Source organism: Alosa pseudoharengus, unplaced genomic scaffold (assembly GCF_046254945.1).
Source record: "Alosa pseudoharengus isolate Yale_2024_CS ecotype anadromous, Long Island Sound unplaced genomic scaffold, YU_APseudo_1.1 YU_APseudo_1.1_scf_21, whole genome shotgun sequence".
In the NCBI taxonomy this organism is placed as follows: Eukaryota; Metazoa; Chordata; class Actinopteri; order Clupeiformes; family Clupeidae; genus Alosa; species Alosa pseudoharengus.
In genome coordinates this window covers 677,747-690,246 of record NW_027468674.1, presented here as the reverse complement: position 1 = coordinate 690,246, position 12,500 = coordinate 677,747, and the positions used below count along the sequence as shown (strand labels likewise).

The window sequence follows — 12,500 nt, the reverse complement described above, 5'->3', positions numbered from 1 at the left end:
CGAGCACAAAATATTCTTACAAGCACAAAACTTTGGTACAGGTACAGAAAACTTTTGGCGAGAATTTTATACCATACGTATGTGTGTTTGTGCATGTGCATGCATGCGTACATATGTCTACTGTATGAGTATGTGTCATACGTATGATTACTGTGAATGTATGTGTGTGCGTGTGTATCTGTTTATGCACATGTGTGCACATGGAATGGGTTAACATGACCCCTGGAGGCAAACATACAGAAAAAATTGGTCATCCTAGGCCCTACGGTTCTCAAGATATTCACAGAAAACTGTGTCTGCCCTACCCTCCTTTCGGGGGGTCCAGTACAGCGGGGGGGCTACAGATCAAAACGAAAAACGATGGTTCCATGCTATCCATGTGGGGTTACATGCCCACCAAGTTTCGTGTACCCCGGTCTTTCAGTGTCCCGGGAATCCTTGTTGGTGTACGGTCACTAAATGTACACATAAATTATTTTATTGTAAGGCCCCCCATGAACGAAAGTTCACAAAACTTGGCATGCATTCGGAGGGTGTCATAATGATCCTACACTTTCAATTTCCTGCAGTTTTGACCATGTCAGCCAGAGATATTGTGATGAAAACACCTAATTTTTTGCTTTTTAATTTTTAACTAGGTGGCGTTATACATGAAATAAGTGGTAATGGGATGGGTTGACATGCCCCCTTAAGACCAACATACAAAAAAAGGTGGACCTCCTAGACCCTACGGTTCTCGAGATATTCACAGAAAACTGTCTCCGGCCACCTACAGGCCAGTTGGTGTATAGTAACATAAATGAATTTATTGTGTGGCCCCCCATGAACGGAATTCCACGAAACTTGGCGTGCATTCAGAGGGTGTCATAATGATCCTACACTTCCAATTTCGTGCAGTTTTGACTATGTTAGGTCACAGATACCTGCGATTACAACACCTCATTTTTACTTTTTTGTGTTTAACTAGGTGGTGCTATACATGAAATGAGTGGTTATGGAATGGGTTGACATGGCCCCTTGAGATCAACATACAAAAAAAAAAATAGTCCTCCTAAACCTTACGGTTCTCGAGATATTCACAGAAAACTGTGTCTGCCCTACCCTCCTTTCGGGGGGTGAAGTCCAGCGGGGGGGCTACAGAAAAACGATGGTTCCATGCTATACATATGGGGTTACATGCCCACCAAGTTTCGTCTACCCCGGTCTTTCAGTGTTCCGGGACTCATTGACGGAAATTTGGACATGCGAAAAAAAAAAAAAAAAAAAAAAAAATCTGACTAAACCTATATGATCGCCGCTTCGCTGCGCAGCGGTCATAATAACACGTCATTATGTAATAACTGTGGCATTATGACGTCAATTTTGGTTGGTTATTACAAAATGCACCATATTATTACATTTTCATCCATTTTCGTACTGTCTATTTTATAGGTGAGACCGAAGACAATGTTCATGCCTGACATGACAATAAAGTCTATTCATTCATTCATTCATTTATTCAAATGTATCTGAAAAACACAACACATTCAAATGTATCTGAAAAACACATTTAGACAGAAGAATATTTTGTATATTTTGTCTGAAATGTCCTATAATAATAATAATAATAATAATAATAATAATAAAAATAATAATAATAATAATACGCTTTATTTGTATAGCACCTTTTATACACAGAATGCAGCTCAAAGTGCTTTACATTTGAAGCATGTAACACAATAATAGTCAGTCAGTAATTATCAATCACTTTTCTTCATTGCTGTGGCCGTTTATGATCCAATCAGCAACATATCAAAAATATAGAGAATAACATGTCATAAGACTGGCAGCCTTAACCCTCTTACCCCACACTAGCACGCCATATGGCAACTGTGGCAAGGAAAAACTCCCATATTCCAGGAAGAAACTTTGAGCAGAACCTGACTTAATAGGGGGAGCCCATCTGCTTCTGGCTGGCTGCGCCCTCCAATAGCAACAGATGTAGAATAATCTGAAAAAGTAGTCTACAGGATAAGATGAGTTAACTAAAAGCTTTCCTGTACAGGTATGTTTTCAGATCTTTTTTAAAAATATTTACTGAACTCGCCTGCTTGATGTACAGAGGCAGGGTGTTCCATAGTTTGGGGGCATAATGGATAAAAGCAGCTTCTCCACTTTGCTTGTGGAGCACTTTGGGTACGATTAAAATATTAGAATTGGATGATCTAAGTTTCCTTTGTGGTTGATAAGATATTAAAAGCTCAGAGATATATGAAGGTGCTATGCCATTCAGAGCTTTGTAAGTAATTAACATAACATTAAAATCAATTCTATAGGAAATAGGGAGCCAGTGCAGTTCAGCCAACACAGGGGTGATGTGTTCTCTCTTCTTAGTCTTAGTTAAAAGTCTAGCCGCAGAGTTCTGTATGAGTGCCAATTTCTTTAGATGTTTTTTGGGAAGACCAGTGAAAAGTGCATTGCAGTAGTCTAACCTGCTAGTGATAAAGGCGTGAATTAGTTTTTCTGCATCTTGTTGAGTTAAAAAGGGCCGCACTTTGGCAATGTTTCTCAAGTGGAAATAGGCTGTTTGAGTAACTTTACTGATATGGGGCTTAAAACTTAACTCTGCATCTAAGATGACACCGAGGCTTGTTACTTTTGGTTTGACCTGGTGTGCCAAATTCCCCAGATTACTAAGAACAATATCTCGCTTTAGTTTTGGTCCCACCAAAAGTACCTCTGTTTTGTCATCATTTAGTTTCAAAAATGTTTTGCTCATCCACTGATTAATGGAGGTTAGGCATGCAGTGAGGGAGCAAAGGCCATCTGGGTTAGTTGGCTCCACAGAAATATACAATTGGGTATCATCTGCGTAGCTGTGGAAGTTTACATTATGCTGACTTATGATGTTTCCCAACGGAAGCATATATAGGGAAAATAGGAGGGGACCAAGGCAGCTCCCCTGGGCCACACCAAAAGGCAAGTCATGTTTTTCAGACACATGATCTCCTAGACTGATATAAAAATCTCTGCCAGTAATGTAGGTTTGAAACCAGTTTAGAGCATTATCAGAGAGACCCACCCACTTCGCAAGGCGGTGAATTAGGATGCTATGATCAATGGTGTCAAATGCCGCATTCAAATACAGAAGAATAAGGATTGAGACTTTGTTTGAGTCAGTATCCAGTCTAAGATCATTGACTATTTTTACTAGAGACGTTTCTGTGCTGTTATTTGATCTAATATTTGATCTAAAACCTGATTGGAAAGGATACTGTTTTTGTTGAGGAAGGTATTTAACTGATTACAAACGAATTTTTCAAGTACTTTGCTCAGGGACGGTAGGTTTGATATAGGCCTGTAGTTGCTCAGATTGGTATGGTCAAGATTCAACTTTTTAAGTAAAGGTTTCACAACAGCGGTTTTAAAAGCAGTTGGAAATATACCTGTTTCTAATGAGGTATTTATTACCTTGAGAATAAAGGGAGCTAAGCTATCATATACATTTTTGAGGAATCTAGTAGGGATTGGATTGGACCACATCCTAGGCCGCCCCAGATCTTCAGTTTACGTGGTAATTATCAAACGTGGTATTTATCAAACCTGCAATTCATCAGGTGATCAGCACCTTTCTCCGCCCCCTACCGCAATTTGCGAACGTTCACAACTGAAAGGCATAGCCTACTTCAATCACAAGTAGGCCTGCACGATTCGGGGAAAAATATGAATCACAATGTTCTTTAGCTTCGAATTGATATTTCGATTCTCTGCCACGATTTTAATTTTCACAAACTGCAATGTTTATTGCACACATAAACCATGACAAAACCAAACAAATTAGCAGTACCAAACATATTGTGCATCCCCACAAGCCTCTAAACATAGAGGCTTCAATGAATAAAAAAATACTGGCCATTTAAGTACAGTAGGCTACCAAAAATAGTACATATAACACATTGAATTAAATATGGTCCTGATACAGGCTCTATCTGAACTTGAACATGTCTTTACAAAACATGTCAATCAACATACTGCAGCTACAGCTTCAATCTCTAGAGAAATGGACATTGTCACTTGCCCATTTCAGTACAGTATCCAAAACAGAATGATTTCTTAGCATAGGCCTACTCTTGAACTGCTTGCCTTTTAGAGAATTGACATTCAACTGGCCATGTAGTTCGGTTTGAGACTGAGTGGTTGGCTGATTCTCGTCACTAGTACCCAATGTTTTTTGCAGTAGCCTACCCTAGGCTACAGAACATTTCTTAAAATGAGCCAGTGGTGGAGAAATAACTTTTATCAAACGGGAGCTTTCTCTACGTCCTCTGCAAATTAAGCCCCAGGTAGTTCGGTAGAGAGACGTTTGAATTAGTGTTTGCAATTGACAACACGATTGACAACGTTGTGATAAATAGGCTATACTAACTTTACTTTAAGTTAACTTGAATGTATCAAAGGTGTCTACACCGCGCCAGTTGTAGTCTGCATGAAGCCAACCTGTTTGAGGGAGAGTGGTGCAGGGGAGAAAATGCGTGCTCTACCCTGCACTACAATGAAATAATGTATCTACAGTCGGCTAATCTATATTTTAAATAAGTAATCACTGTGTGCTGCTATGGAAACAATAAGTCATATTAGAGATATTGTGAGTAACGCTGGAATGGAAGTTGCAGATACAGTAACTGTAACTACTTACTGAAATTTAAATTGTAATGCGTTACCTTACTTCCGTTACCTTTGTTACTGTAGCCCGTAACTTTGTAACTCCTTGTAACTACTCGTTACCCCCAACACTGCTAGCAGGCTACCTGGGTTTTCATCAATTTTGTTTCCAAAATTTCCATCAATTCCATCAATTTCCTGACGCACTAGTTGGACGATGCTGCAGCCTCGAAGGCTTTCCGAACTACAGTAGCCTACCGCGCTCGCTCCACTAGTGAAACACGTGACTAAAAGGAGCTTTGTCATTGGCTGACGCTCGCTCCACTAGTGAAACACGTGACTAAAAGGAGCTTTGTCATTGGCTGACGCTCACTCCACAAGTGAAACACGTGACTAAAAGGAGCTTTGTCATTGGCTGACGCTCGCTTCACTAGTGAAACACGTGACTAAAAGGAGCTTTGTCATTGGCTGACGCTCGCTTCACTAGTGAAACACGTGACTAAAAGGAGCTTTGTCATTGGCTGACGCTCGCTTCACTAGTAAAACACGTGACTAAAAGGCGCTTTGTCATTGGCTGACGCTCACTCCACAAGTGAAACACGTGACTAAAAGGAGCTTTGTCATTGGCTGACGCTCGCTTCACTAGTGAAACACGTGACTAAAAGGCACTTTGTCATTGGCTGAAGTCCTGAACTTGGTACAGCAGTGCTTGGGAGCGCTTTAAAACTCACAGAAGCAAGTAGGCCTAGTAGCGTTTGTGATGCAGTCGGCTCGAGAATCGAAGTCATTTAAAAATTAAATCGCGCACAGAGGTGAATCGAGATCGCGATTTTATAACGATTTATCGTGCAGGCCTAATCACAAGCGAGCTAAATGAATTTAACTGATGACAACAAACACTCACACTCACATCTGCACGTCCAGTTCGATGTACACACACACACACACACACACACACACACTCACATCTGCACATCCAGTTCGATGCACACACACACACACACACGCACACGCACACACACTCACATCTACACATTCAGTTCGATGCACACACACACACACACACACTCACATCTGCACATCCAGTTCGATGCACACACGCACACACACACACACACACACACACAGACACACTCACATCTGCACGTCCAGTTCGATGCGCTTGTCCTCTCTGACGTGGATCTGCCACACGCAGTCCTGCCCCTTGGCGTAGCTCTGTGGCCAATCAGGAGACAGAACCGTCCCAGTGGGCGTGGTCAAATCCCCGCCACACAGAGCTGAGGAGAAGAGACAGGGCATTAGCACACACACACACACATACACACTCACACACACACACACACACACACACACATTCACACACTCACACTCACACACACACACACACACACACACACACACACATTTACTCACTCTCACACACTCACTGACCTACGCATGCACACTCACTCATGCACGCACACAAAAAACACACTGACTCACTCACGCACGCACACTCACTCATGCACACACGCTCACACTGTGTGTGTGTGTGTGTGTGAGTGAGTCTGTACATGCGTGAGTGAGTGTGCATGTGAGTGTGTGACTGCGTGAGTCATTGAGTGTGTGTGTGTGTGTGTGTGTGTATGTGTGTGTGTGACTGCGTGCGTCATTGTGTGTGTGTGTGTGTGTGTGTGTGTGTGTGTGTGTGTGTGTGTGACTGCGTGAGTCGGTGTGTGTGTGTGTGTGTGTACCTCTACAGACTGGTTCACTGTCATTCCAGTGGGGGTCACTGGCGTCCACACACTCGATGACCCCTGAGCCAGTCTCCATGATGAAGCCGGGCGAGCAGGAGAAGCTGACCAGCGCCCCCAGAGGAAAGGACATGTCACTGCTACTGAAGTTACCATGGGGAACATACGGCTCATAGCAATGCTCCCCATCAAATGCTATGGGCAGGGAGAGAGACAGAGTTAGCAATGCTCCCCATCAAATGCTATGGGCAGGGAGAGAGACAGAGTTAGCAATGCTCCCCATCAAATGCTATGGGCAGGGAGAGAGACAGAGTTAGCAATGCTCCCCATCAAACGCTATGGGCAGGGAGAGAGACAGAGTTAGCAATGCTCCCCATCAAATGCTATGGGCAGGGAGAGAGACAGAGTTAGCAATGCTCCCCATCAAATGCTATGGGCAGGGAGAGAGACAGAGTTAGCAATGCTCCCCATCAAACGCTATGGGCAGGGAGAGAGACAGAGTTAGCAATGCTCCCCATCAAACGCTATGGGCAGGGAGAGAGACAGAGTTAGCCTCCACTAGGTTGGCACTACAGTTACGTTAGCCTGATGTTGGGTTAGCAGTAGCATTAGCCTGATGCTGAGTTAGCAGTAGCATTAGCATGATGCTGGGTTAGCAGTAGTACCGGGTTAGCAGTAGCATTGGCCTGATGCCGGGTTAGCAGTAGCTTTAGCCTGATGTGAGGTTAGCAGTAGTGCTGGGTTAACAGTAGCGTTAGCCTGATGTCGGGCTAGCAGTAGCATTAGCCTGATGCTGAGTTAGCAGTAGCATCAGCATGATGCTGAGTTAGCAGTAGTGCTGGGTTAGCAGTAGCGTTGGCCTGATGCCGGGTTAGCAGTGGCTTAAGCCTGATGTGGGGTTAGCAGTAGTGCTGGGTTAACAGTAGCGCTAGGTTAGCAGTAGCTTTAGCCTGATGCTGGGTTAACAGTAGCGCTGGGTTAGCAGTAGATTAACCTGATGTCGGGTTAGCAGTAGCTTTAGTCTGATGCTGGGTTAGCAGTAGCATTAGCATGATGCCGGGTTAACAGTAGCGTTAGCCTGATGCAGGGTTAGCAGTAGCTTTAGCCTGATGCTGGGTTAGCAGTAGCGCTGGGTTAACAGTAGCTTTGGCCTGATGCTGATTCCTGTTCACATTCCACTGCGTCAGGTCGACCCTCTACAAACATCTGACTTGTGTTGAAGACTACACACACACTAACTCACCCTCGTAGCGTAGGGCGAAGAGGAGGGGGATGGAGGCGGAGTCAGCTGTCAGCTCTAGGTAGAGGGAGGGTCCCTCGCTCACGATGCCGCGCTCGGGAACATCATCCAGATCCGAGTCGAAGAGCAGCGGAGCCACTGAACTGTTTCCGCTTCGTACCACCAGCCTACAGACAGCAGAGATAGGGTTAATAATTACAGCAGAGATAGGGTTAATAATTACAGCCTACAGACAGCAGAGATAGGGTTAATAATTACAGCCTACAGACAGCAGAGATAGGGTTAATAATTACAGCAGAGATAGGGTTAATAATTACAGCAGAGATAGGGTTAATAATTACAGCAGAGATAGGGTTAATAATTACAGCCTACAGACAGCAGAGATAGGGTTAATAATTACAGCAGAGATAGGGTTAATAATTACAGCCTACAGACAGCAGAGATAGGGTTAATAATTACAGCCTACAGACAGCAGAGATAGGGTTAATAATTACAGCAGAGATAGGGTTAATAATTACAGCAGAGATAGGGTTAATAATTACAGCCTACAGACAGCAGAGATAGGGTTAATAATTACAGCAGAGATAGGGTTAATAATTACAGCCTACAGAGAGCAGAGATAGGGATAATAATTACAGCCTACAGAGAGCAGAGATAGGGTTAATAATTACAGCCTACAGCCTACAGACAGCAGAGATAGGGTTAATAATTACAACCTACTGATAGCAGAGATAGGGTTAATAACTACAGCCTACAGACATCAGAGATAGGGTTAATAATTACAGCCTACACACAGCAGAGATAGGGTTAATAATTACAGCAGAGATAGGGTTAATAATTACAGCCTACAGCCAGCAGAGATAGGGTTAATAATTACAGCCTACACACAGCAGAGATAAGGTTAATAGTTACAGTGCATGAAAATGCCCTGTTCTGTTATCCGACATCTTATTATTATTATTACAGTGCATGAAAATGCCCTGTTCTGTTATCCGACATCTTATTATTATTATTACAGTGCATGAAAACGCCCTGTTCTGTTATCCGACATCTTATTATTATTATTACAGTGCATGAAAACGCCCTGTTCTGTTATCCGACATCTTATTATTATTATTATTACAGTGCATGAAAACGCCCCGTTCTGTTATCCAACATCTTATTATTATTATTACAGTGCATGACAACGCCCTGTTCTGTTATCCGACATCTTATTATTATTATTATTATTACAGTGCATGAAAACGCCCTGTTCTGTTATCCGACATCTTATTATTATTATTATTACAGTGCATGAAAATGCCCTGTTCTGTTATACGACATCTTATTATTATTATTACAGTGCATGAAAATGCCCTGTTCTGTTATCCGACATCTTATTCTTATTATTACAGTGCATGAAAATGCCCTGTTCTGTTATCCGACATCTTATTATTCTTATTATTACAGTGCATGAAAATGCCCTGTTCTGTTATCCGACATCTTATTATTATTATTACAGTGCATGAAAACGCCCTGTTCTGTTATCACTGGGCTTCTTCTTCTTCTTATTCCTCCAACCAGTTTTCCTGCGTCTAATTCAGCTTGAACCCTTTAATGCACACCTGTCAACATTTAGCTTTCCAAAACGTCTAATTCAGCTTGAACCCTTTAATGCACACCTGTCAACATTTAGCTTTCCAAAAACGTCTAATTCAGCTTGAACCCTTTAATGCACACCTGTCAACATTTAGCTTTCCAAAAACTTCTAATTCAGCTTGAACCCTTTAATGCACACCTGTCAACATTTAGCTTTCCAAAAACGTCTAATTCAGCTTGAACCCTTTAATGCACACCTGTCAACATTTAGCTTTCCAAAAACGTCTAATTCAGCTTGAACCCTTTAATGCATACCTGTCAACATTTAGCTTTCCAAAAACGGGAGAATATTATTTTCCGGGGGGGAGGGGGGGTTCAGTGTTTGTACCGGATCAGTGTTTGCATATTTAACATGTTTCATACACGTTTTTCAACGCTGAAATGCAATTTCCAAAACTCCAAAGCTGCTTGCTGTCGGATTCGGTTCCGAGGATACAAGTTGCCAATTGTGTATCAACAACACTCAATAACAGTTTATGTGATGTGTTAATCGATTAAATTCAGCTAGTTCTGGAGTAGGCTATTCAACTAGCCCGCTTGCTTGCGAGACTCAGGCTGTGCCCAGGTTTTAGCCTATGACAAAACGTTTGAAATTGAAAGTAAGTGATCATGTATGTGTAGGGTGTATTTCATACACAATCTGACAACCTGGGAGATGTCAGACTCACAGAAAAAATGAATGGATCAATAATTTTAAAATTAAGTTTGATGGCCATGCAAATTACGGGAGTTTTCTGGGAGGAATACCAAAACGGGAGGGTGCCGGGAGATGACCTTGAAATACGGGAGAACCCGGGAAAAACGGGAGTGTTGACAGGTATGATTTAATGTAGAAACTTCATTTAAACTTTGTTGCGTAGGTCTTCTTAGAGGACTGGTGAGCAATGTATCTTTGTAAACCTTATAGTTTTTGAGATATTTTAACGAAAAACAACCTTATTTTCCCCCATAGACTTTCTATTGGCCATTTTGACATCATAAAGGGTAATTTAAACTGATTTGCACCTGTTCCAACGACCACCTGCTCAGCTGCTCAGCTAGACCCCATTTCTCTCTGAGTCTCTCTCCATCTGCTCAGCTAGACCCCATTTCTCTCTGAGTCTCTCTCCATCTGCTCAGCTAGACCCCATTTCTCTCTGAGTCTCTCTCCATCTGCTCAGCTAGACCCCATTTCTCTCTGCGTCTCTCTCCAATTAACAAGAATACAAGGCACCTTTCATCCATTTAACTAGAATACAAGGCACCTCCCATCCATTTAACAAGAATACAAGGCACCTTCCATCCAACTGTCTCTCATCCATCCACTTCAAACCATTCATTCATCCATTAAACTATCTGTCTATCAACATTCATTAAACTATCTACCTATACACATCCAATCAACTATTTGGCTATCAACGTTCATTAAACAATCTGTCCATCAACATCTGTTAAACCATGTCAACCTAGGAATCACCATAGCAACCAACATGATTACCCTAGCAACCAGCATAGCAATTAGCAACTGCTTTATTTGGTATAGCAGCCACCATAGCAACACCCTAGCAACCACTGCAATTACCCTAGTAATATTAGTACAATAACAGCCACCATAGCAACACCCTAGGAACCATTGCAATTACCATAGTAATATTAGTACAATAGCAGCCACCATAGCAACACCCTAGGAACCATAGCAATTACCCTAGTAATATTAGTACAATAGCAGCCACCATAGCAACACCCTAGGAACCATTCTAATACCCTAGTAATATTCGTACAAACCACTCTCCATTCCACTTTCCCTCCATCCATCTACTTCCAACCATTCATTCATCTATCAAAAAACATAATCACACCCCTAAGCCTCACTTTGTTATTTAATTCCTAAACTGTTAATATAATTAATATTTAATGTGTACATTATTTACACTGTTCATATGTACATTATCTACACTGTTAATATAATTCATATTTAATATGTACATTATCTACACTGTTAATATAATTCATATTTAATATGTACATTATCTACACTGTTCATATGTACATTATCTACACTTTTAATATAATTAATATTTGATATGTACATTATCTACACTGTTAATATGTACATTATCTACACTGTTCATATGTACATTATCTACACTGTTAATATAATTAATATTTAATATGTACATTATCTACACTGTTAATATGTACATTATCTACATTGTTAATATGTACATTATCTACACTGTTAATATGTACATTATCTACACTGTTCATATGTACATTATCTACACTGTTAATATAATTAATATTTAATATGTACATTATCTACACTGTTAACATAATTCATATTTAATATGTACATTATCTACACTGTTCATATAATTCATATTTAATATGTACATTATCTACACTGTTAATATGTACATTATCTACACTGTTAATATGTACATTATCTACACTGTTCATATAATTAATATTTAATATGTACATTATCTACACTGTTCATATGTACATTATCTACACTGTTAATATAATTAATATTTAATATGTACATTATCTACACTGTTCATATAATTAATATTTAATATGTACATTATCTACACTGTTAATATGTACATTATCTACACTGTTCATATGTACATTATCTACACTGTTCATATGTACATTATCTACACTGTTAATATAATTAATATTTAATATGTACATTATCTACACTGTTAACATAATTCATATTTAATATGTACATTATCTACACTGTTCATATAATTAATATTTAATATGTACATTATCTACACTGTTAATATGTACATTATCTACACTGTTAATATAATTAATATTTAATATGTACATTATCTACACTGTTCATATAATTAATATTTAATATGTACATTATCTACACTGTTAATATGTACATTATCTACACTGTTCATATGTACATTATCTACACTGTTCATATGTACATTATCTACACTGTTAATATAATTAATATTTAATATGTACATTATCACCACTGTTCATATGTACATTATCTACACTGTTAATATAATTAATATTTAATATGTACATTATCTAAACTGTTCTGGTCTTGTACGTGTTTTTACTGTATTTTGCTTTTGTTTACATTTGTTCTGTTTGTTCTGAAATGTGTTAATAGATATTTGTCTTGTGTGTAATGTAGCCAGTTTTACTGTACTGTCTTGTCTGATGGGTATATTTGGTTTGGGTATCAGCTTGCACAGCTTGCCTAGGTTTGCTGTTTTATTCTGGCTGTCTTT

At 40.1% G+C, this 12,500-nt stretch overlaps 1 protein-coding gene across 1 annotated transcript in view; it reads right to left on the bottom strand.

The window, feature by feature from the left end:
* Positions 1–12,500, bottom strand: part of sez6l2 (seizure related 6 homolog (mouse)-like 2) — a 58,094-nt gene that overhangs the window by 22,530 nt on the left and 23,064 nt on the right. Inside the window, exons 8-10 of the mRNA XM_076297593.1 lie at positions 7,618–7,781; positions 6,375–6,569; positions 5,780–5,918 (exon numbers count right to left, since the gene is read on the bottom strand). Coding sequence (XP_076153708.1) covers positions 5,780–5,918; positions 6,375–6,569; positions 7,618–7,781 — 498 coding nt within the window. The remainder of the gene's footprint in view (positions 1–5,779; positions 5,919–6,374; positions 6,570–7,617; positions 7,782–12,500) is intronic.